The 25,917-nt window shown below is 41.1% G+C and overlaps 4 protein-coding genes and 1 long non-coding RNA gene across 6 annotated transcripts in view; 4 read left to right on the top strand and 1 right to left on the bottom strand.

The window, feature by feature from the left end:
• Positions 1 to 245: 245 nt before the first annotated feature.
• On the bottom strand, positions 246 to 2,677 carry LOC134094163 (beta-1,3-galactosyltransferase 1-like). The gene is made up of 2 exons (XM_062547572.1): positions 2,587 to 2,677; positions 246 to 1,335 (listed from the first exon to the last, which is right to left on the bottom strand). The coding sequence occupies exons 1-2, from the start codon at positions 2,607 to 2,609 to the stop codon at positions 246 to 248; spliced, it is 1,113 nt and encodes a 370-aa protein (XP_062403556.1). The 5' UTR covers positions 2,610 to 2,677.
• Positions 1,326 to 4,862, top strand: LOC134094164 (uncharacterized). The gene is made up of 3 exons (XR_009940428.1): positions 1,326 to 1,603; positions 2,121 to 2,222; positions 4,310 to 4,862. It is a non-coding gene; the product is annotated as an uncharacterized LOC134094164 (long non-coding RNA).
• A 1,881-nt stretch (positions 4,863 to 6,743) lies between these two features.
• LOC134094160 (carboxylesterase 5A-like) lies at positions 6,744 to 14,214 on the top strand. Its single transcript, XM_062547566.1, has 13 exons — positions 6,744 to 6,888; positions 7,560 to 7,755; positions 8,142 to 8,274; positions 8,650 to 8,783; positions 9,365 to 9,518; positions 9,621 to 9,725; positions 11,066 to 11,167; positions 11,253 to 11,393; positions 11,568 to 11,651; positions 12,090 to 12,231; positions 12,433 to 12,582; positions 13,220 to 13,292; positions 13,799 to 14,214. Exons 1-13 carry the CDS (start codon positions 6,819 to 6,821, stop codon positions 13,965 to 13,967), a joined length of 1,653 nt encoding a protein of 550 aa, XP_062403550.1. The 5' UTR covers positions 6,744 to 6,818; the 3' UTR covers positions 13,968 to 14,214.
• A 1,151-nt stretch (positions 14,215 to 15,365) lies between these two features.
• Positions 15,366 to 25,131, top strand: LOC134094159 (carboxylesterase 5A-like). The gene is made up of 13 exons (XM_062547565.1): positions 15,366 to 15,525; positions 15,776 to 15,971; positions 16,734 to 16,872; positions 17,423 to 17,556; positions 17,893 to 18,046; positions 18,578 to 18,682; positions 18,879 to 18,980; positions 19,672 to 19,809; positions 19,974 to 20,057; positions 20,867 to 21,008; positions 22,099 to 22,248; positions 24,339 to 24,411; positions 24,763 to 25,131. Exons 1-13 carry the CDS (start codon positions 15,456 to 15,458, stop codon positions 24,929 to 24,931), a joined length of 1,656 nt encoding a protein of 551 aa, XP_062403549.1. The 5' UTR covers positions 15,366 to 15,455; the 3' UTR covers positions 24,932 to 25,131.
• A 135-nt stretch (positions 25,132 to 25,266) lies between these two features.
• The window catches only part of kiaa0513 (KIAA0513 ortholog), a 21,467-nt gene continuing 20,816 nt past the window's right edge, over positions 25,267 to 25,917 (top strand). For both annotated transcript variants that reach the window (XM_062547570.1, XM_062547569.1), the window contains exon 1: positions 25,267 to 25,555. The gene's annotated coding sequence lies outside the window, so the exon portion shown is untranslated. The remainder of the gene's footprint in view (positions 25,556 to 25,917) is intronic.

Raw genomic sequence — 25,917 nt, 5'->3', positions numbered from 1 at the left:
TGAATAACACATTATACATTAGCTCTCTCTACTTTGGCAGTGATATATATATATATATATATATACAGTATATATATATATATATATATATATAATATATATATATATCCGTGTATGATTATTGGGTACCCCCTTTAGCACTAAATGGGTACACAGTACATTGAAAAAGGACGGAAAAGGGGAATTCCTACTTTTTGTTACTGTAAGGATTGGGCTCAGACGCAACCTGATGTTTTCTCCAACCCTCAGCAGGATGAGCTGTGCTGTCTTAAGTCCTCCCAGACACTTATGAGTTCAGCGCTGTGAAGCAGGATGGTGGAGATGGACGTGAAATAGTCACAGCGGTTGTACAGCAGAGGTCGATGCCCCCTGAAGAGGTCGGGCGAGGGCGGGTCACTGGGGGCTATGCCCAGATGGTTCAGGTACAAGCCCAGGGCGAGGTCCTCAATGTAGATGGGCGGGAACAGTCTAGCAGCCTTCACTACTTTGGCAGACAGGTCTATGGAGAAGGCATAGCAGTAGCCCAGTGTGTAAGTTGGGAACACAGACTCGGGGTACACCTCCTCCGGGAGGAACCACTTGGAGTTTGGGTTCCTCTGGACCGGACCTTGGCGATACATGTTCCCTGTGATGTACTGACGTGTGGGTATGTTGGGGTCCGCCAGTAAGGTCACTAGGTTTCGGACATTTAGGAACACATCGGAGTCGACCTTGGTGGCGAACGTGGCCTGCGGGCAGCGAGAAGATAGCCACTCCATCATCAGCAGGGTCTTGAGGGTCAGGTTGCCGTAGCTGTCCACAAAGCTGGCCTGGAGAAGGTTGTGATGCTGTGAATGCTCTTGCCGCAAGGCGGACTGTAGCTGCTGAGTTCCTCCTCCTCCTCCTCCTCCTCCTCCTCCTCCTTCTCCACCTGGCAGGCCCAGCAGGAAGAGGGTCAGCACGACGCGTCCCACCCAGACGTTCCCTCCTCCCCATGTCTGACGGATCGCCTCCCTGGCGGCCCGCTCGTGGGGAGCCACAGGCACCACGATGACCAGGAAGGGCTTTAGCCTCTGGCACAGATGAGGTTCGTCCAGGACAAAGGGGTAGTTACCTGGATACTTGACATAATAATGACTTAGGGGTTGTCGTTGGCTACCAGCTGTAGCCCAGGGCAAGTGCATGTCTCGGTTGCGTAAGATCCACCTCTGAGTCCAGGCCAGTTGAGCGTAAATATTTGTTCTGGAAGACATCATTACCCCACCAACCACAGCCATGACAACCATCACCAGTAAATGTCTCCGACGGTTCGGATGTGGAGAACAAAGAGTTTTACATGGCTGAATTGCTTTACACCTGAAAATGAAACCAGAGGATATAAAGAAACAATACACTTCTGCTATTTTGTTTGCAAAGTTAATAAATGTTGTTCTGTTGTACAAAGCTCTCTTCCCCTGTTCCACAGTAGGTGAAGTGGTTTGAGGTGGACAGATTTACAGACATGGATCAAATGAATAACATGAGAGAGAACACTACTGGACTGGAGCGAGACACAAGTAAATGAACATGAAATTAAAATGACAATCCCCCTGAAAGTCAATACGCCTACAAAAACACCATAAAAGTAAGTGTAGCTCACAAAACGTCTCGAAATAATGATGCATATTCAGTGTGATTCTACTCTCTTATTGACTCTTTGTTGAAAAAGCTCGACTTTGATCAACATTCACCTCATTTAACTGAACACTGTTATGTATCCAAAATAATTAAAGGTTTATACGCAATAAACTTTTGTGTACTCACTGGAGAGGTAGCCTAAAGGACCAAAACAGGTCATTGTCAAAGACCATTTAAGAACAATTCTGAACAACCTCAGCAAACTGTCAACTGTTCATGTTTACTTAATGTTAACTTAATAATGTTAACAGTTAACTTAACTTCAGCGAACTGTAACAGTCAATGTTTGATGTTAAAGAACACAGATTCCTTGACTCTTTGTGTTCAACAGTAATTCATTCCTGTCATACATCACCAAAGAAATGTTTGTCCATGTACTTGATTCTGATGATCAACAAAAAAGAATTGAAAGTAAAGAAAAGGCCTTTTTTCCCTTTTTACTGTGTAAAAATATGTGAACAAAGCTCAGAACTCCACTCCAGAACTTCAAAGTCAGAGAAGATGTTCCAGATGAACACTCTGGTGAAGGTGAAAGCTGTTTGGTCACATTTTTACTTGAATATACCGTAAGTACTGGAACACTTGCTTCAAATACTTAGTACGTCAAATTCAACACCGTATTTTCTTTTTAATGCCAACTAGAGCTGCAACTAATGTCTACTTAGATAGCCGATTATCCTGTCAAAATTTGATTTGGTGCCTGGTTGATAACCCTAGTGAAATCTTCAGGCTGCTCTGTTGGTGATGTGCCTTTTGACAACATCCCTCCTGTGTACAGTATATCTCATGTTACTTGAACATTCAAAGTTTATCCACTATACATGTTTGTTTTTTTCATTAAACAGATGAACAATCCGAAACATTATGTTAGGCGTATCTCAATAGATAGATGCTTGAGGCTAAGTGCAAAAGTGTAAAACCATGGCTCACCTGACCAAAACTTTGACTCCCATGTAAGTGGTGGTTCCAAACAGCTGAGCAGAGGAGAGCAGCAGTGTGTGTTTCTTGAGTTACGGAGAGGTGTACTACGGGCAGAGTGAGCAGTGTGTCAGGGGCGTAGCCAGAGGGGGGGCTCCGGGTGGCATAGGCCATCCTTGAGATTCGATTGGCCACCCCAGGTGCCACCACAAAAAAAATCCTAGTCTATGATCTACAGTCGAAGGTGACACCTTTCTTGATGCACTTGCAGCGCGGTAGTTTGAAATATAAGTAATCTAGCGAACACACTTGCCGTTATAGGCTACATAGATTATTGTTTTTAGCATGTGAGTTTACAGTAGGCCTACAGACTGCTGTCTGTGTTAACACGCAAACATATCTATTTACCTATCGCATCTGCCAGTGCCCATTTATCTTATCACACACACAACCCAGTATTGCGACTGTGGAATCACATCATGTAGACAATTGTTTTATATCGGCCTATTCTACCTACTCAGCTGACAATTGCTAGGTCAGTAAGTGTTGTGTAAATAGCCTACTGTCCTAATGTAATAGGCCTACTGACATTGTGGGAAGTTTACATAGCTTACTGTAGACCAGTGTTTCTTGGTCGGATCCCAAAGGGTGGTCGTGGAACCGTTCTGAGTGGGTCGCAGAGCTTGTGGCTAAAATAAATGAAAGAAGCCAATTTAAAATGCTACTGTACCTGATCAGATCTAATATTGGATCTTTATTTTGATAAGCTTTATTTGTAGGCTATGCCAGTCATTGCATAAAAGCAAGTTGGCTGCAACCCTGAGTATTTGAAGTCAGCTAGAATATGAATTAACCTAAATTGAGGACAAAATAAGACAGAAACCCCAGTGTGTGGGGTGCACATGAGAAAATAAAACAACCAACTAAAATGCCACATGGAAACAAGGCACCCCTGTCAAAGATAAACCTGTGGAGTAGGAGTTTGAAAGGTAACATGAACAGTTTAAGACTTCACAAATGTAATGCCAAACATCTGCCTTTTCCAAACAGGTAGGCTAGGCACTTTGCATGTCTTATCATGTAGCCTAGGCTAGCTCACCATATTCCTTGGCTTGAACGCTAAAAATATATATATTGGTTGCAACTTTATGAACATGTGAAATTGTGGGTTCCAAAAACCAGACCAGTTAAGAACCACTGGCAAATGAAACATTTCACATGTTCCACTTTTGCTCAAATAGCCTAATTCCTGAACAGGTTTGTTCAGAGCTGAAAATGCAACTGTATTTGACAAAGGACAATATGTTAGCTTTCAGTGTGGTACGATCTGTTTGTTGTCACCTTCAAACTACCGCACTCCAATTGCATCAAGAAAGGTGTCACCTTCGACTGTTAATGGCAAATCGTAGACGAGGATTTTGAGGTGGCCAATTGAATCTCAAGGGTGGCCTGTGCCACCCGGAGCCACCCCTCTGGCTACGCCCCTGGAATCCTGGACTGGATCCTACTGTTTTGGCTAACTTTAGCCCTATTTCCAAATTGCCTTTCCTTTCTAAAATCTTAGAAAAGATTGTCTATTGCCAGCTCATGAATTTTATAATGAACAAAATATTATTGAGATCTTCCAATCCGGTTTTAAAACATTATACAGCACCGATTCAGCACTTTTAAGAGTTTTTAAATTACATCTTTTTAGCTACTGACTCTGGTCACTGTGTTGTCCTTGTACTTTCAGATTTGACTGCAGCCTTTGATGCAGTGGATCATGACATCCTGATAGCTCGTTTGGCGCAGTGGGTGGCCATTAGTGGCACAGCACTAGAATGGTTCAGGTCCTACTTGTCCCAGCAAACATTGTGTTAGCCTTGCTGACTCTGTGTACTCTGTCTGAATCATTGACTGGTGTGCTTTGAAATGAAAATTGCATGGTAAAGTACATATTATGGAACATTATGGTTTTCTTTCATGAGCAAATGTTAGGCCGGTTACTATGGAGTTCTTTCAAGTCAAATGGTCATGTGTTGAGAGAACTGGCATGCATCACTCTATCAGTGCCCTCCAGCAAACATCAGCAGGATTTCAATCATATATTCCAATTGTTCCCTTTATTGACTCATTGTATGTGATCAAATGTATGTCTTGATTAATAACTGGTTATTGGATTGCATTGCTCACCTCATTCTCCTTCAACTGGGATTTGGGTTGAGGGCTGGGGTCCTATTCCTGAGGCTGAATCTGTAGTATGTATGTGAGGGCATCTCATTAGTTATGATTATGAAACCAGTTCTTTGCACCAGCATTGTGTAGGCTAATATTTTATCTTGCATAACGTACAGCATGTCAGAAGCAAACCAAGTTTAGACTACTGGAGGAATTTACTAGTTTTACTTGTTTTTGTCACTAGCAAAATTGAGACTAGCTGAAGATATTTTGTACTGTATCTCCATTGCTTCTAGTAGCGACACGGTGGCTAAAAATGGTATGGTCCACATGGGGTGTCTGAAATCGCTTTACATTATGTCCCTATAGTGAAAGTAGGAGTTGACTTGTATTTAAGATTTTTTTTAATAGCAAATCACAACCATATATAATTTGTAATTAATTTTAATAGATCAAATTAAATATTTAATTTAAAAAACCTACACAAGACAGTTCAACTATTAACATAATATTGATAGTCCTTAAAGGGCCCCCTGTCAGTGCAGGGCCCTTAGAATAGTCCTAACCTTTCCCCCCCTGGCGGAGCCCCTGCATCCACCGCTCCCCTGTCACATGGGATGCCACAGGGCTCTGTGCTTGGCCCTCTCTTATTTTCCCTCTATCAACTCCCACTTGGTTCAATTCTCAGGAAGCATGATATCTCTATTCATTGCTATGCAGATGACAACCAGATCTATGTCCCTCTTAAAAAGTCAGATTCCTACTGTGTTAAGCCATTGCTTGAGGGTTTACATGGCATTAAGGCCTGGACGTCTCTTTACTTTTTACATTTTAATGAAAAAAAGACAGAAGTCATGGTTTTTATTGGCACTTCTGTGACCCCCAGGTTGATCTGGGTTACTTAGCACAGTATTGCAGGCCAATCATTAATAATCTGGGGGTAAAGGTGGACACTGACCTTAAGTTTGACACTTTTTTCAGCTAAGGCAGCTAGCAAAAAATAAGCCAGTCCTTCAGAGGCAGCACTTTGAAACAGCAATCCACGCCTTTGTGCAATGCACTTTTTTTAAAGTAAATATTTGGGCTTTTTTTGCCTTTATTGATAGAACAGTGAGACAGGAAGTGAATGGGAGAGAGAGCAGGGATGAGATCCGGAAAGGACTACGGGCTGGGAATCGAACCCGGGTTGCCGTGTACGGTGCAGGTGCCCCAGCCAGTTGCAGCACATATGGGGGTTAGTGGGTCCTCCATTGCCCGTCTGCAACTAGTCCAAAATGCTGCTGCTCGTCTTTTTATAACATAAGAAAGTATGAGCACATCTCACCTATTTTAGCCTCACAAGTCACTCCATTGGCTGCCTGTTCATTTTAGGATTCATTTTAAACTTCTTTTGTTTTTATTTAAAGCCTTGAATGGCCTTGCCCCACCGTACCTCTCTGAGCACCTTTTTATGTTGTTTTATCTTATTTTTATTACTTTCTGCTATTTGATTAGTTTTATCCTACTGTTATATTTGATTACTTTTACTTTTTACTTTTATTTTTATCACTTTTATCCTACTGTTGTCCTCATTGTTGTGGTGTACAGCACTTTGGAAACCTTGTGTTTGATTAAATTGTGCTATATAATTAAAGTGGATTGGATTGGATTGAACCTACAGTAAACTTACATGTAAGTTGCTTTTGATAATGATTAAGTATAAATGTATGCCGAAGTGTTTGCAATTTTGTTTGCATTCACAGCATTTCAATTTCCAATTTTGCAAATTGTTTGCAAGAAAGGGGATCTGTCTCCATTGCATCTGGTTTACAGTGACTCCACAGGGGTCAAATCAATGGATTACAAAACCAGCAGCTGCCTGCGGCCATTTCAGTCTGTGACCGAAGATCATCCAACCTCTGTGTTACACATCTGATCTGTGTTTGTTTGAGCAAAGGGTGAAAGGTCAGTTTGGTCAGCATGGATGAGTGGATGAGAGGGAGTGTGTGTGTGTGTGTGTGTGTGTGTGTGTGTGTGTGTGTGTGTGAGAGAGAGAGAGAGAGAGAGAGAGAAGACTCCTGACTGCATTGCTGCACTGAATAGCCATGATGAAGGGTGTTTCAATCTGTGCCTTCCTTACTCTGGCTATTTTTGAAACCTCATTTGCACAACCAGGTATGTGATGTGATGTAGATGTAGATGCATGTAGTGTATATTCAATGCAATGTAAAGTATGCATGTGTGCATGTAATGTTTAGGGCGATGAAAGGCTTGGTAAATGGTAAATGGACTGCATTTGCTATATAGCACTTCTGTTCGACTCCTCTGTGCACCCAAAACGCTTTACAATGTCATGTAGTTACAGTGGTATTTTAAGGGTGACGTGAAAAAGATGCTTGCCTTTGCGTTCAGTTCAGATCGATACTGTTCATTTACTTCGCTCCATTGACAACAACCAGCATGAGCAGAACACAGCTGCCCTTAGGCAGAGCCAGAGAGGGTTAGAGCGGAGTCAGTAATGAAGGATCTTTGGCAGAGCCTGCCAGAGCTAATGAAACAGAGACAGAGTGGAAGAACAGAAACAGAGAGGAAGAGGGAGACAATAGAATAGAAGAGGATGAAACAGAGAGAAGAAAGGGAATGTGAGAGTGAAAGTGTGGCACTATGATTGCCCTTCCTGGGTTTTTTTTATGTTTGAGCATGTGATGTGTTTTATATAGTCACGGTAAGTAACCCCCCCCCCCCCCCCCCCCCCCCCCCCCAGATAAATAGCAGCTGCATGTTGCATGGGTCACTGTGGTCAATAGCCAGGACTAGTGTTGTGGTGTTTGCTGTGTGTTCTGCAGACTCCAGTCCCGTGGTGTCGGTGAGGAATGGGACTCTTCGGGGTGCCTCCATGACTGTGAAAGGCTCCGATAAGCAGGTGCAGCAGTATTTGGGGATCCCCTTTGCCCGACCCCCTCTGGGACCCCTGCGTCTGTCTGAACCCCAGCCTGCAGAGTCCTGGGAGGGAGAGAGAGACGCCACCCAGCAGCCGCCCATGTGAGTCTGGCTCAATGCACAAACATCAGGCATCATTCGGCCAAATCATGATCTAAATGTCTACCACATCTGTCCCTCCATTGTGAAGCCTATACAGTACCATCCAGAATTATTGACACCCTTGGTAAAAGTTGACTAAAAATAGGTCTAAAAAATAATCTTTAGGTGATTTATTGTACTCCCACAATGAAAACAATGTGGAAAAATATACCCTGCAAGGCAAGCAAATTTATTGCTTCCCTTGCAGGGTGTATTTTTCCTCATTGTTTTATACCTATCATTGTCTATACCTATTTTTAGTCAACTTTTACCAAGGGTGCCAATAATTCTGGAGGGTACTGTATGCACATGTGTCATTGTGCTTTGGTGTTGTGTGTGAATGGCAGGTGTCTTCAAGATCCAGACATTATCACGTCTACGTCGAAAGTTATGGCCATTGAATTCACCCCTCCTGGTATATCAGAAGACTGCTTGTACCTCAATGTGTACACCCCAGCAAAATCAGGAGAAAAACTTCCAGTAAGCACATCTTCCAGCAACTGCTTTATCTAACTCACAGGATATAATCAGCAGACATGTTTTTTTTTTTATTTGAAGTTCTGAGAAGCACACATCGGATCATTCACCATTTTCAGAAATACAGGGTGGTGGTAGCATAGTGGCTAAGGAGCTGGGCTAGCATGCAGTAGCCTGTAGCGTCGAGGGTTCAATTCCTACCTTCCACCCTTGTGTCCACCTCTTGATCCCTAAATTGCTCCATGGACAGTGTTACGACAACCCTTGTGATATAAATGACATAAGTTGCTTTAGATAAAAATGTCTGCTAAATGGATACATGTAAACATAAATCTGTGCAATAACATAAATCTCATGGTGTGTTTTTGTTTTGCATAGGTGATGGTGTGGATCCACGGAGGAGGCCTGTACATGGGTGGAGCCTCCCAGTATGACGGCTCAGTGCTGGCCGCCCATGGCAATATTGTGGTGGTGGTCATACAGTACAGACTCGGGTTTCTGGGATACTTCAGGTATCATGAAGATGCAGTGGCCAAATACCTTAGCCAAATTCCTTAGCCAACAATGGCCGTCACTATGACACCTCAGTATTCAGAAAACAGTTATCTATTTCCAGTGAAGCTGCGTTGTATCGATTTTAGTGAATGGGAGAGAGATGAAAACCGGACAGATTTCCAATTCAAGGAATAAGGTGGATAGCCAGTAGACTGTATGCGACATGACTCATGTCCTGTATGGTTGGTAAACATTTGGGTTTAGCTCTTCTTGATGTACTGTGTAAGGCTACAACACAGATATTCAACAGGAAGATATTTATCAGAGTTTCTGAGTCCTCGGCCTGAAAAACATTGAAGACAATTGAATGTATAAAGTATATAGAAAAAGAGAGGAAAAAGCATAGCGAGGTCATTAATGTTTGTTGTCGTAACACTTTCTCTTTTTTCCACACAGGAGTTCTTTTATTTCCATTGTATCCAAATATAGAGTGATGTCTTATAATTTAAGTGATCTGAATCCATTGATTGAAAAGTCACTTTAACACGCCTTGTTGTAGTAAACAATATTGTCTTCTGCTCCTGTGCTTTGTATGAAGCACTGGAGACAAGAATGCTCAGGGAAACTGGGGCTTCCTGGACCAGATAGCTGCTCTCCAGTGGGTGCAGGAGAACATCGAGAGCTTCGGAGGAGACCCCAACTCTGTCACCATCGCTGGAGAGTCGGCCGGTGGAATGAGTGCATCTATTCTGGTAAACAAAGTGCTTTAGTTATTCATTTCTTTTGTTTGTTTTTTAAAGCATTCAAGTCCCAGTGACGCATGTTAACTGTTTTTGTTCCTGCTATTGCCCCAGATTCTGTCTCCAATGGCCAAGGGTCTTTTCCATCGGGCAGTTCTTCAGAGTGGAGCTGCCACTCTAGGGGCCTACACAACTAAGACTCCCATGCTCTTTGCCAAGGTTTGCCAAAAGAAGACAAAAAGATTAATGAGCAAACAATATAGATTATTTCTCTTGAAAAATGCAGGTGGCGTCAATGCACACATTGAATAGAATCACATCATAGAATATTTCAAGATCTACAGTATTATTATGACTGCTGCCCAGCGAAGTCACCATTTTTTTTTTCAATTAATGCAAACTGTTTTTAAACAACTTGTCGTCCTAAAATTACTAAAATATAATTTGTAAGAAGTAATGTTTAATACAAACGTGATGTCTGTAGACAGAGAAAAAACTGTTTCTTGGCTTTCTTCATCCTCACCTGATCCTGTGTTTAGACAAGGTGAGGTTTTGTGAACAAACCATTCGATCTCCTTCTTGCTGAATGGGACACACCTTTTCCACATCAAACTGGCTAAGAGTCAGTGTAGTTTGTTTAATCATTGCGAATACTGACATTCATTCATTTGATCATTTCTTTACCGTTCATCTCCTTCCACAATGCAATCTCTGGTTCCGGTATATTCATTACTCACTCACTCACTCACTACAGGTAATATTTTTTTTTACAGTGGCCAAAGATATTAAACAGTTGCCCTAGTGACAAGAAGATTGGGTTTGGCCAAATTAATATTTCCTTCACTGGAACTTCCCTCTAGTAGTACTTGTGCTACCTGTCATTAGAATTGTGTTGGAATCACCATGTTCATTGGCATTGTGCTTATAAGTTAAATGGGTGCCAACCCAGATTTTTAATATCTAGATTTTTTCAACACCTTTGAATATACCCATTTTTCTTACAGAGACATGTCACATATGTATATCTGTAGGAATCTTCTCCATGTTGTCAGGCACTAGTGGTTTACTTTGACGCAGATGCTTGTCAAGTAGTTTAAAGGGATATTCCTCGATTTGGGTTGAATTACTTTTTTTCCAACTCCCCATGAGTTAAACAAATTATTTTTTATCTTTCTCCAGTTCATCCAGCCATTCTCTGAGTTAGGCGATACCACTTTTAGCTCCAGCATAGATCATTGAATCAGATTAGACCATTAGCATCACGCCTGCTAGCATCATGCTTAAAAGTGATTAAGATTTCCAGTAATTTTCCCTTTTAAAAATTGTCCCTCTCAAGTCAGAAAGTGTATTAAGTGTAACATTTAAATGTGGCGATTTTCTAATGATCACCAAACAATATAGATTTTTTTCTTTTATTGTTGAAAAATCACATCAAGTCACATCAAGCACTGTACATCCTAGACTATTTTAAGATCTATTATTTCTTTAGACAGACAGCAGTAGGTTTTACTGACAATATCAGTAATTCGGTTGTGATTTTTCTTTTCTCTATTTTAAAGATGACGGCTAAGGTTATGGAGTGTGACTCTAGCTCAAACGAAGAGATGGTCAAATGTATGAGACAAAAAACAGCTGATGATTACGTTACAGCAATGAAAAAGGTGAGGTTATGTTACTGTATGTTTAAACACTAAATTGAATTAATATCACAGAATTTGTCAGTAACATTCAACATCTGCATTGAAGAAAAAAATCTTCATGGGCGCTGTAGTGGACGGGGAGTTTTTGAACGATGTAGCTGAAGAAGTTTTAAAAAGCAAAGACTTTCTGAAAGTCCCAATTATCGTTGGTGTGACAAACCATGAGTTTGGATGGATACTTTCAAACGTAAGTTACTTTTAAATTCTGAAACAATATATATATATATTTTTTAATCATACATACATTTTAACTGTGCTTTTGAACAATTACATGATGATGATGATGATGGTGATGGTGTGTGTGTGTGTGTGTGTGTGTGTGTGTGTGTGTGTGTGTGTGTGTGTGTGTGTTTTCTATCAGGCTTTTGCTCCTCCTGGTTGGCAAAATGGGATGACTCGACCTGAGTTCTTGGCAATGGTCAATACCTTCTTCCCTGCAGGAAATGTAAGTCCTCTCTCTCTCTCTCTCTCTCTCTCTCTCTCTCTCTCTCTCTCTCTCTCTCTCTCTCTCTCTCTCTGTGTGTGTCTATCTCTCTCTCTCTCTATCTATCTCTATCTTAAGGCTGACTTAACATGGCATGATATGTCAAAAATGATGGCAAATGTCACATCATGTAAATTAATGCAATGTCCCTTATCATGCTCTGAGCTCCCACATTGTAACGTTAGAAAAAAAGAAATATGTACTGTAAGGCTTCACAAATGTGCGTGTCACAGGAAATGTGTAGGAAATGTCAGATCATGCAATGCCATAAGTTAATCAAAAAAAGTTCTGAAGTCATGTTGTCTGTGCCGCCTATATGTGGCTCTGGACATGAAGAACCATAAATTGTTTACACTAAATATATTTGTGACACATGTGTATGTTTCTTGTTTTGATCAGGCCTCTGGTGCTAACGAGCTGATTGTGGACGAGTATCTGAAAGATGCAAACACACCAGAGGATATTAGAAATCAGTTCACAGAGGCGCTAGGTGACCTGTTCATGGTCATCCCCATCATAAAAGTGGCAGGATATCACAGAGGTAAGTCAGGCCAAAAAAAAACATTTGGATAGAATCGTCTGCTAAATGAAGAAACGTAAATGTAAAATTAAATGAATGAATAAAACAAACATCAACAGGAGTAAATGTAAATAAACAGAGTGCATAAAATATCTTGCATAACCAGCAATAATCCATATTGATATTACTGTAGCTGCTCGACTGCTCTCCTTGTCCACACAGATGCTGGAGTGCATGTGTACCTGTATGAGTTCCAGCACAGGCCAGAGATTTTTAAGGACAGCAGACCCAGCTTTGTGAAGGCTGACCACGCGGATGATGTTGGCTTTGTCTTTGGCTCTTGTTTCTGGGACGGACATATTAAAATCAATGGTAAGCCATCACTTATGCTTCCTCCTTGTACTGTATGTTCCAGACCAATTTTACTGTAATATCAGCTTGTCTGTCATCACTCTTCATTTGCCATTAATTATCAAAGAAAGAGTTTTTCTAACAAGGATTTTCCTGTTGATTCAACTTCACATTTTAAAAAAAGGACAGGCAAAAAACTTTGGCAGGCAAAAAAGATTTTCATCAGCATGGTACAATACTTTGCTTCCTCCACACCAAGATGACAATGGACAATGCAAACTACTGTACATTTAGAGTCACATGGGAATTCAGTGTTCTTGTTTCCAAGACACATCGCAGATGGAGTGTGTTAACTTAAACACTCTCTCATCTTGTGCTGCTTTCCCCTTCTATTTAATGCAAATACTTTAGTAAGCTTATCTCTAAGAAACACCTGTGTCACTGGCCACTGGCTATACTTCCATTAGACTACAGTCTCCCCCTGGCCTGAGAGTGAGGCCACTCTTATAGAGGGGGTGGGGCTATCTGTCAGGGCCAGAGCTGGTGCTATTGGATGCTTCTGCAGAGGTCGGGTACAGATGCCGCCCCATGGGTAGATCTCTTCACTCAAAGGTTCAGAGAAGTGCAGTTGCACCCAGTAACCTTTTTTCACTTCCAGGTACCACTACAGAGCAAGAGAATCAGCTCTGCAAGACCACAATGGCGTACTGGGCCAATTTCGTACGCACAGGGTGACTACAATTCATGTTAAACACATACATATTTTACAACTCAGCAGCCTCTACTGCTACACAGCCAATTACATGTCTTAAATGCATTAGGTGACACATCCAGATTGTTTTATAAGCCGTGGTTGCTGAAATGTATGTTTACTTTGGACAGATGTCATGTTTAGTTTACGACTATAAGTAGCCAAACAAACAATGCATCTGTGGCAAAGGTACAGGGAGTCTCCTGTGTAACAGGGGGGCTACACAAGGCGCGTAACTGAAGCGTTCCGTTCGCGACGCGTATGTTGCAGCCAGTCGTAGCAGTTAATAATCACTGTAGTCTATGGAAGTAGCTACACCAGACGCAACAGTAGCGCGTACATTCGAAAAAAATAGACCCATCTTCTAAAATGGATTTTACGCGTCGCGAACGGAACGCTTCAGTTACGCGTCTGGTGTAGCTCCCCTGTAAGACTGCTCTGTTCCGTTGTGTCCATGGTGATAGAGGTGTTTCTGTGATCCTCCAGCTCTCCTAATGGGCCTGGCCTGGTGCACTGGCCTCTCTATGACGCCAGCAACAAATACCTGAACCTGAACCTGCAGCAGAGTGAGGGGCAGGACCTGAAGAAGGACAGAGTGCAGTTCTTCAACATGGAGCTGCCAAAGAGACTCGTCGCAATGAAAACAGCACAGTAGTCTCATAAGTTTACAGGCAGTATACAGTATAGTAGGCAGATGATAGTAGTATACCATATACAGGCACCCTGGACAAGTACCTCTTTATCCATCTAATAAAAAACTGTACTTGGACTGAACTGCACTCCTATAAAATGAACAAGTGAGTTGTGTGACACTACTGTCATGACCATTTTACTCAAATGATGGTTTTCAGTCCATTTGTATGCTTACATGTTACCAATAAAACTTTCGTTTCATCATGAAATACAGTATGAATGGAATGCTGGAGTTTTTATGTAAAGATGTGTACTGACCACAGGGACCCTTGAGCAAATGCACTCCCAGGACTCAGCATTGAGCGCTTATCTCACCGAAGGATTTCAGTGAGGACTTCACTGGCAAAGAACACCCCTCTATTGGCATTATACAATAATCGGTAACGCTGTCCTGGAAGGTGTCGATGTGAACCCTAACCCTAACTTAACCGAATGACACTTAATGACAGAAGGTTATGTCATAAATGTTTATGACATATTATATACTGTACAACACACATTTGCATTTTATGATTAAGTCATTAATCATTTCATGTATGTATTCATTTGTCTCTCTGTTTGTCAATTAGTGATAGTTTGCCCTTGATCAGATATGGTGCATCAACGCAACATTAATGTCTTTATTTCAATTAAACTCCATTCATACCATTAGCAGTAAAGGCCTTTATAGTGCCAAAATCCTTGACCCTTTGAACAAGCATCTCTTCCACACAGGACATTCTGGTGCTCCATCCTGACAGAAAAAAAGAGAGCTCTCCTACACACCTGGTCTCCTTCAAACAATCTGTTCTTTGTGTGTCTTGTCTCGAGATGCATTCCACCTGTCTATTATGCAGTAATGGCCCACTGACATGGCTGCTCCACAGTACCGGATTAATTCTGCCTTCTGCCTTGTGTTGGATTCTCTGGTTTCCTCACAAAAATGTTGTGCTGTGTTTTGCCATTATTATCTGTATTGAAGATGTTCTCAACAAAGCTCCATGGCTGGATCAGGATTGGTGATTAGATGATTTTGTACTGTAGATGATAAAACAACGAATTACAAAATTAACTGGCTAAGTCACCAACAGATAAACAGCAGATTCAAATAGTTTGATTTGCCATTGTTAGTAGAAGCAGGCTGCTGAGCATCTGACAGTAAGCTCCTGAAACAAAACTATTATACTAAAATTCAACGTAAATGTCAACATGGCAGGTACCCACTATTGCACAAAACTGGACATGAACGCATATTGCTGTGACCAGGGCTGGTACTGTGCTCTCTCTTTTTCTCTCTGACTCTCTCTCTGTGTGTGTGTGTGTGTGTGTGTGTGTTTGCCTGGATGTCGGCCAAGGATCACTGTGAGTGAGAGTGTACTGAGGAGATGTGGAGTGTGTGTCTGTGAGAGAGAGGCAGAAAGAGAGAGGCAGAAAGCCCAACTGTCTCCTGGTCTTGAGCTGCTTGACTGAGATGATGGCAGGACTTCTGATCTTTGTGTGTGTAACGCTGTCCATATTTCAAACTTCACTATCACAGACAGGCAAGTACCAGTTATACCTTCATCTTCATTTGGCATTTTGCCGGATTCCTGTGAGCATTTCATGTACAGTAGTTCACTGGGATCATTTCTCTGTACACTGTTTATGTTTAAAAACTTGAGCCTGGTTCTAGCTGCTTATAGACATTTCATACCCATGGTGATTTTGGTCTTACCTGTGTGGGTGATAGCAAGGTGCGCGTAATGTTTTGTGCTGTGATACTGATTTTGCTGTGTCGTATGTACTGTACAGACTCCAGTCCCGTGGTGTCGGTGAGGAATGGGACTCTTCGGGGTGCCTCCATGACTGTGAAAGGCTCCGATAAGCAGGTGCAGCAGTATTTGGGGATCCCCTTTGCCCGACCCCCTCTGGGACCCCTGCGTCTGTCTGAACCCCAGCCTGCAGAGTCCTGGGAGGGAGAGAGAGACGCCACCCAGCAGCCGCCCATGTGAGTCTGGCTTAAGCACTGGATACGTGATATGTAGTGCCAGATGGAGGGAATTTTACAGATTTGCTCACATATTATCATATGACATTACTTGTCATTAATGCAGTTATATTGTAACGGTGCTGTTTCTTCTTCATACATGTCATGTCATTACTTTTACACTTATTCATTTGACGGATGCGTTTATCCAAAGCGACTTACAGCAATGGAATAACATTTAAACTATCAACAATTAATCATTTTAACATTGAAGCTAGAGAGCTACAGCTACAGCAATATAAAATAGCATTTAAGCTACAGTGCAGAGAAGATTGCATGCATGCCTACATAAGTACCAGTAGAAGTATGGAGGAGGAGAAGTGGTAGAGGATGAGGTAGAGTAGAGAAGAGAGGTAAGAGGAGAAGGAGGAGGGGAGAGGGGGAAGAGTGTGGTACAGTAAGTGTGTACTAGGTGTGTGAGGTTGTCAGAAGCGCTAGGAGAGGAGGAATTCTTGGAATGGGAACTGTGTCCTGGAGAAACTTGTGAAGATAGAGAGGGACGACCCCCTGCTCTATGTCTTATGCTCTCTGTGTTGTGTTTAGTTGGAGTTGTATTTATCACCTTCATCAAAAAATGGCATGAAGAGAGGGAGAAAGATAGAGAAATATCGATTTGTAGGCAAAAGCCTGATTTAAAATGCTCATTTAAAAGAAAAGTGGTCAGACGGATTTAGAGGGTTTTGCATCTGAACTCTTCATTTCTCTCTTCTGTTACAATTAAAGGTGTCTGCAAGATCCAGACATTGTACGAAAGATGTCAGAAAACGTGCGCATGGAGTTCAGTATTCCCCCCGTATCTGAGGACTGTCTGTACCTCAATGTTTACACTCCTGTGAAATCCACAGATGGAGAGAAACTACCCGTAAGTCCACGAATTCAGTCAATTCAAATATTTACTTGAGCAGACGCAATGATACTAATAATATTACTATTCGATATTGATTTATGACAACAAAACTTAAGCGTGCAACACAATTACAAAGCAACAATAATCATAATACATCCAAGATACAAGTGCTAATAGTGAGAGATACAGTATACACTCATGCAAGGCTCTTATTGAGAAAACGATGGTAGAATGAATTAGAAGCGAGAAATGAATCATCTTAACAAATACTGTATTAATAAATAGAAATGCTATATACATACTGTATGACTAAAAACACATACATACTTATATGGATAAATATTTTCAACAAGCATCTGAGGAAGAATGAATATGTCATGTGTGCGAGGGGAGTATCACCCAGCAATGGGGATTTACTTGCAGGAATTTGATTTGCCCTTTGTACTAAGTGAGGTGAACAAACGAGAGGTTATACCCTGAGGGTCCGTGACCAGTGATCTGGGTCATTGCCAGGTGATGCCCAGGTGTGCAGGTAACACCCGACCATTTGTCCCCTTTACATCAGGTGTTTGTTTGGATCCATGGTGGTGGGTACCGGTTCGGAGCGGCCTCCCAGTATGATGGGTCCGCCCTGGCTGCCTATGAGAATGTGATTGTGGTTATTGTTCAGTATCGTCTTGGAATCGTAGGATTCTTCAGGTATGATTTTCACACACACACACACACACACACACACACACACACACACACACACACACAAAGACGTGCACGCACGCATGCGCACGCAGACACACACACACACACACACACACACACACACACACACACACACACACTCACTCACACTCTCACACACAGGGGTTGGTGGCTGGTGTTTATTCCCATCCATGACACAAGGGAGGAAGATAAATCTTAATTTACTAACCAATAGTTGGTAAAAACACAATTCAAAAATGGTAAAAGTGCATTCACTAACCTTGTTTTGGTCAAACTCCATTCATCAACAGTGTGTTGGTTTCTGTGTGTCCTGTGAAGCACTGGCGATAAACAGGCGTGGGGAAACTGGGGCCTCCTGGACCAGATAGCTGCTCTCCAGTGGGTGCAGGAGAACATCGAGAGCTTCGGAGGAGACCCCAACTCTGTCACCATCGCTGGAGAGTCAGCGGGTGGGATGAGCACCTCTTTCCTGGTAAATCAAAAAGCTCAAAGTCCATGTTTTCACAAGCCAATGAGAAATGCAGAGATAATTTACAATTCACAGGTATATTGAATTATGTATTCTGTATTGAACTGTATTTGAAGAGTTTGGTTCCAAAACGCTATATCCACCATTTTAATGAATTTTCATAAATATTTATTTTACATTTTGTTAAGTAAAAGTAAATTACAGTGGAACTGTCTGTATTGGTTTATGTTAAGTTGATTTATCTTAACTCAATCAAAACAAAACAACTGCATTTTTTATTGATATCACCTGAAATACACAATTAAATAGCATGACTTTTTAATGTTTTTAAAAATGGATATATAGCGTTTTGGAATCAAACTCTTCATTTGTACTTTTAGTAAACCATTAGTTAAAGGTTAGCTGTTAAGCATCGTAAATAACCTGTTAAGCGTACAGTATGTACGTATGTGTAATACTTATCCTCCAATACCACACATCTACATATGGTATGTACCCCTCACTTGGCATGCTTGATATTCACCCTTTTTATAGGTTCTGTCTCCTCTTGCTAAAGGACTGTTCCATCGAGCTGTACTTCAAAGTGGAACTGCAACAGTGGCTGGCTTTTCCACCAATACCCCAAGGGTTTTTTCGAAGGTTTGGTCACATCTATATTAGATGTGTTCACTGCACACTGGCATTGAAGACCACAGATATTGCAGGCATTCTAAATAATAATAATAATGATAATAAACAATCTGAGTTATTATGTGTGCTGTTTAATCCCTTTGATTAACAGCATTTAAAGGCCATTTTCATAAATGATCATTGCTTTGTCTGTCTCTAAGTGCAGATGGTGGCCAATGCATCAGAATGTGATGGCAGCTCATCAGAGGTGCTGGTTCAGTGCCTTAGACAGAAATCCCAGGAGGAGCTGATCAGTATCATGAAAAAAGTAAGCCAAAAATAAACACCTGCAAACCAAATATCAGACTCTAGTCTGGGAATACCTATGAACCTTCGGCAAATCTGGGCTTTGCTCTGCAGGTCTGTCTGGCCAAGAGGTCAATGAAGCCCATTTCCAATGTTCCTAAAACATGGGCATGAAAATGCAATCGCTAATCCGGCAAGGACGTGTATTTCTTTGGAATTGGGTAAACAACTGCATTTTAAACCTTTGTTTACAAGATTGCTACACTTTTTGAAACTATTTGGTGAGAGTTCAATGTACTAATTTAAGTTCCATTTCACTGCTGGCAGTCATAAGTCAATGAACCTTTTCCAGACCCACTCCCAATTGTACAATTGTGAAGGTATGGGTGTTCCCAGGCTATATACCATGCCTACAGTACATGCCTATACAGTATGTCACATATACCATGCCTACAGGCATCCACTACTTTACAATTGCATCACTGTAATTCAATTTGCATATGCTTCCACCATTATATCAAAATGAATATTTACCTAGGATAGCTAGATAGATAGATAGATAGATAGATAGATAGATAGATACTTTATTGATCCCCAAGGGGAAATTCAAGAATAAACACCTATACTTATATACCTATAGCTATACCTTATACCTTAGCTATAACATGTATTATTCAATTATTTCTAATATCTAAATGTCCTAAATCTTCTAGAAAAACCCTGCAAGAGCCACAGTCGATGGGATATTTTTGACAGCCCCAGCAGAAGAGGTTTTGAAAAGCAAAGACTTCCTGAAAGTCCCTATTCTTATAGGTGTAACTAATCACGAGGTTGGATGGTCAATAGCCAAGGTGAGTCATCTGTCACCTATCCTCCAATGTAATCTTATACTATGTTACATTTTCAATCCCATAGCAAAAAACTAACTACAAAAACTACAAAACTAACATTTTAGATTTGATTCAATTAGATACGATACGATTAGATAAGATTCAACTTTATTGTCATTGTGCAGAGTTCTCTACCGAAAGGATGGGAGCAGGGCATGAGTCGAGCAATGCTGATGGGAGCACTGACAAGGTTCTATCCTGAGAGGATGGTGAGTTTGTTCCCTTCCCCTCTCTTTTTCTCCTCTTTGTCCTCCTCCGTTGTTTTTCTCCATCTGCTGTCAGCGTTATATCTTGTCATCATCTCATTAGGGAATAGCTCCACCTGCTGGAGGAACTTAGTGGTGCTGTTGAGTTTGAGTAGCTGTGATGAATTCAGATGCAACACCCTCTAAGTCTGACCGCTTGAATTTTAAATGAGCTTTGTTTTAACAGGTTCCTATAAGGTTCTACCTACATATTGATATTTCAGACCAGGAGGGTTGTATTGAAGCAAAATTATTTCTTTCATGTGTACTATGTGTGGAGATCATTTACTCACTATTGCTAATTTTGACAGAGGTGGTGTTTAGAGGCTTTTGCATCTGAACCCATCATATGTATATACATGTATTCATTTAGCAGACACTTTTATACAATGCAACTTACAAAAATGTGGAGTAACATTCAAGCCACAGAGCAGTGGAGACCTTTATAGGAATTAATACTGCATCAATCAGTGTTATAACTAGAGGTTGAGAGTGTAGACATTAGAAGCACCAGTCAAAATGTACAGAAGGATAGAGCATGGAAGATGGAGGTAGAGAAGGAAGAGAGGGAAGTGCATGACAATGGCGTGTTAGGTGTTATTTACTGTTAGGTGTGTCACTTCCCGAACCAACCTCATCTCTCTCTCCCACTGGCTTCCTGTCAGTCTCCTTACTATACTATACGATTTTGTTTTACAATACATAAACATATACTTAAGAAATATGAGAGTAGTCCCAGTATGATATGAGTGAATAAAAATGGGTTCTTTCAGGCCTCCGGACTATATGCGATCATTGCAGATGAGTATCTGAAGGATGCCAAAACACCAGAGGAAATCCGAGATGCCAGCCTTGAACTTCTGAGTGATATATTCATTGTGATGCCAACCATCACTGTGGCTACCTATCACAGAGGTAAGCACAGATTCCTCCTTCCAGACACTCTCACACCAGCTCCTGTCTCGATTACCTATAGTATATATGCCATGTTATCCTAACTTATACAATTGATACATTTTGTGCATTTTTTCCATTGAATGTGTTTTCCTTCTATTTTCCTTTATTTCCCTTCTATCACATTTTATATTATTTCAGATTTTTCTCATTTGTAAAACCCTTTGAATGATCAAACGTTTTTAAAGGTACTATGTACATAACACTGACATTTTCACATTCACACAAATACAGTGTGACAAAGTAAACTTCTTGAAGTACTGTGTATTCAATTAAAGGGATATTACACCATTTGGGGAATTAGACTAATTTTCCACCTCCCCTGAGTTAAACATCATCCATCATCCAGCCGTTCTCTGAGTTTGGAGATACCATTTTTAGCTCCAGCCTAGCATAGATCATTAAATCGGATTAGACCATTAGCATCTCACTTGCTAGCATCACGTTAAAAAGTTATTAAGATTTCCGGTAATTTTCCTATTTAACATTTGTCTCTTCTCAAGCTAGAAAGTGTAATAACACCAACGGAAAATGAAACATGGTGATTTTCTATAGGCTGATTTGACATTATTATACATAATTATACTCTCATTCAGGCGTAATAATCTGGACGTTAGCCTACAGGGACTATTTTTTTAAGGTGCTGCATGATATCATTGTGCTGCTGTGCCCATGGTGTTCCTTGATTATTACGCTGGAATGAGAGTAGGCCTATAGTATAGCCAAGACTTGCATGACACCTCAAAGAGGAATGAGGAAATAACACACAAGGAAGCTTCAAGACATCAAGAGTCTCTACCCAGATGCTGGTGTCGCTATATGCATCTGCTGAAGGAAATTCTATTTGTTAAAATTGCACTTGAAGAGTTTATTTCCCCAACAAATAGATGCCCTCCATTGTCAAAAAAAATTCATTAATCATTTTTATTGTGTACTCCAGGTAATATCAATCAAGCTGCATTATGTTATATTATGACCACTCTTTGGCCACCTCAATCAGCATTAATCCATATTGATATTAGTCGCTTGTCTACTGTCCTTGTCCACACAGATGCTGGAGTGCATGTGTACCTGTATGAGTTCCAGCACAGACCAGAGATGTACAAGGACAGCAGACCCAGCTTTGTGAAGGCTGACCACGCGGACGACATTGGGTTTGTGTTTGGGGCCTGCTTCTGGAATGGACACATTAAACTCAATAGTAAGCACAGTGCATGAATAATTCCAGTATTTTATCCACTCAGGCCTAATAGTCAGGGCCAGCGATTCGGGCTGCATAATCAAGTCATTTAGTTTGAGGATGGTTCGAGTGTAGCGCGTCAGGAAACAACCTAGATACCCAGCAATAGATTTGTGCATCCTGGCTTAAGATAAATTCTTATTGAATTCTAGTCCTTTCCTTTCCGTTTTACAACTGCAGGCCAACTGTAGATGTTGAGTTAGTCTAAAGGACAGCTTGGTAAATGCAAAATATGCCACTTTTTCACCATAGAGGCACATATGTTGTATATTACTCTTTGACAAAGAATGTGTTGATTCGCTTAATGTAAGAGAGTAGAAATGACCAAAATGATTAACATACATACAAAATAATTAAACATAGTGGGAATCTTGACAAAGCTGTAATTTAATTTAATCTAATTAATGAGAGGTGTATAGTAAGAATTGGACATGAAGTCCTGTTTGATACATTTACCCCTAGTGGCGATTTACAAAGAGCCATTCTGCCCACACTTTCTGGCACCTTTAATTTGTATTCAGTGAACACCTCTACAAAAAGGAGGGGAGAAAATAAGATCTTATCAAAATAATGATGAATTCAAGTGCCTCCTGAACTACCTAAAGGTAATTATGAGAGATCAGACCATCTGCCTTCATCACTCTCTCTAATGTACTTCACTGGGTGACAAAAGTGAGAGAAAGCCTCAAGCAAGAAAAAAAAAAAACATCACAGAGCAGCACTCCTCAACGTGTGGGGTAGGATGGAGTTAAAGTAAAGAGACAAGAGTTCAGGGTAAAAAATACATCATAATAATGATGATAAAAATACAAATAATTATAAAAGAGCTCTAATAAACTAGAATAACATTTCACAAGTGTATATACAGTGTGTGATATATACTGTACATATACATGATAACTGAGATCTAAATGATTAAATTGAACATGTCCTGTTCAAATGTAAAAAAGCCATGCTTAAAACACAGGTATGCAAATACTGTACAGTCAGTAATCAAACATGGGCATGTACTGTATTTCTTTGGAATTGAGTGAGCAACTGCATTTAAAACCCTTGTCTACGAGATTCTGAAAATTGGTAAGAGTTTCATGCAGCAATTTAAGTTCTAATTACGCCCCCGCTGGAAGCCGTAAAACAATTAACCTTTTCCAGACCCACTCTCAATTACAACTGAGGAGGTCTACATGCTAACCAGACTGGCTTAGCTAATGTTGCTGCAGTTTCATGGAGGGATTTCAGAGGGAGCATGAAAGAACAAGGGAAAGAGAGAAAAAAGAAGGCAAGTAGAATAACAGTGAGTTTGGAGTTTTTAGAGGGTTAATATGATCAAGCCATAACAATAAAGGCTTTTTAAACTTTTCCAACCGAGAGTGCCTTGGAGTTTCTTTGTTTGTTGGCATTCAGTACCCCATCCAAAGAGCACCTCAAACTTAGGCAACCTTTTGAGTCCAGGAAGCGCTCCTCTACCCCTATTTTTTAGAACAACAGTGAGTTGTACTAACTTTTTTGTTGTGTACTATATTGTACTGTAGCAGTGGTTCTCAAAGTGTGGAGCGGGCCCCACTAGTGGGGAATAGACATGACCGGTGGGGCGTGATGAACATGAGGCATCTTTAATAATGCCTTTCTTTTATAGCAAGGAATATCATAGATTCAAAACAAAATAGCCACACACATAGGAGTCATAAACAAACTAACATACTGTATGAATTCAAATCTAATTTTCATATCTAATCCAGCAGACCAAAAAGGGAAATGTAACATGATGTAAAACATGTAACATGATGTTAAATGTAATCAAACCATTATTTTTAAGTATATGTTTGGGCTTTTTTAACTCTGATTTGGATAAGACAACGACACGTGTCATGAAGTAAGTGGGAGTCGGAGAGAGAGATACAGTAGGGTGGGATTAGGAAACGACCGCTGGTCAGATTCGAAGTTGGGACCCCGATGGGCATTTGGACCCAAACATGATACGGATTCTGTTGCCAGTTGTGCCACAGTAACCCCCCCCCCTGTACCAAACCATTTTGTCTTGTCTGCTGCAGGCTCAACCACAGAGGAGGAGAATCACCTGTGCAGGACAGTCATGTCCTATTGGGCCAACTTTGCTCGGACTGGGTGAGTGGCTCTGCTGTGGTCTGTCTGTGCACTTCTTTTTCAGTGTTTGAAGTTTGATTTCTTTTAAGAGTAAGGACTCACCCAGTCTGCAATCTGTAACCAGAAAATGTTTTCTTAAGTCTTACATGCTGTTAATTATGCTTTAATCAATTAATGATACATTCTACTGTATAGCCTACACTGCTATACTGTATATCTCATAGCAGTGAGATACTCAGATTGCGTTGTTGTTTTTTTCTTGTGGGAGGGAGAGTTATGTTTTTTCTTATCTACTCACTGAAAGGATAGCAATCAGATGTAAAGGCCTTTGCTATTTGTGCGTCAACTGCGATCTTGCTGTGATCCCTCCAGCTCTCCTAATGGGCCTGGCCTGGTGCACTGGCCTCTCTATGATGACAGCAACAAATACCTGAACCTGAACCCACAGCAGAGTGAGGGGCAGGACCTGAAGAAGGACAGAGTGCAGTTCTTTAATACCGATCTGCCCCAGAGACTCGCCGCAATGCAAACAGCACAGTAATATGGCCACCAGCCTGATTTGTTATTGTTACTCCATCCCGACTGTGCTTCTGTAGAACTACTTGTGTTAGAGAGATCAATAGCGTATATGGCAGCCAATCAGACAAGTTGTGCCTGGTTTGTAAGTGTTGTAATCTGATCTGGAAATCCTGTAATCCTTGCAAAAAAAACAAACAGCTAAATCATGGGCTGATTACTGTGTGTGTGTTTCCTTGAATGTGTTTTTTTCCCTGGAAGTGAGGGGGGCTCCTTTATGAAAAAATGCAGGCTAAAGGCAACCATAATGTTTCACATCATACTGTAAACATTATCCAGAATTACTATACATGTGTGAATAGTGCAAAGAAGGCTTTTGGATTACCTTGTCTAGTCTTGATTCCTGCCAAGAGGCAGAATGGTTGGTTTCAGGAGGCCTACACTACGAGGAAACGTCCTCAAGCATTAAAAAAAAAAAAAAAAAGGCCCAGTTGTGGTCACGTGCTACACATTTACGTCATTGGATTCTCCTCTCCTCCTATTCTTCGGACCTAGCTGCGCATGCGTGAGCAGCAACTCCTCCTGAGCAACCTGAGCAGGAAAACACACAGTGGGAGGACGAGCCCAGCGCTGGCAGCTTACATCTTGGGTAAGTCCGGTTCCGTGAGATAGACTGCTAGGAAACTACCAGGAAACATCGCGTTTCGCGTTAACGATGCCAAAGTAGCTTTTAACTTGTATCTATACACTGGCCTGACCGTGAACGGTTGACAGCAGCCTAGGTTTTTTGTGGGGATTACGGTCCAGTGGACACGCACGCACAGTTTATTGGACCGATGATGCAAATGTAATTTATCATCTTGTGGACAGTCCTGTCTCGCCCTCTGCGTCTGTTCTGCTGTAGTTGCCTAGCTATCCGATCTGGTGACTCACTGGAGAAGTTTAATAAGTATTAAAGACGCATATGCCATCCTGTGATTCCAATGAAAACGATGTTTACAGTGCCAAGTG

Source organism: Sardina pilchardus, chromosome 10, assembly GCF_963854185.1.
Source record: "Sardina pilchardus chromosome 10, fSarPil1.1, whole genome shotgun sequence".
In the NCBI taxonomy this organism is placed as follows: domain Eukaryota; kingdom Metazoa; phylum Chordata; class Actinopteri; order Clupeiformes; family Clupeidae; genus Sardina; species Sardina pilchardus.
The sequence above is the reverse complement of the archived record's forward strand: the minus strand, read 5'-3'. Positions and strand labels throughout refer to the sequence as shown.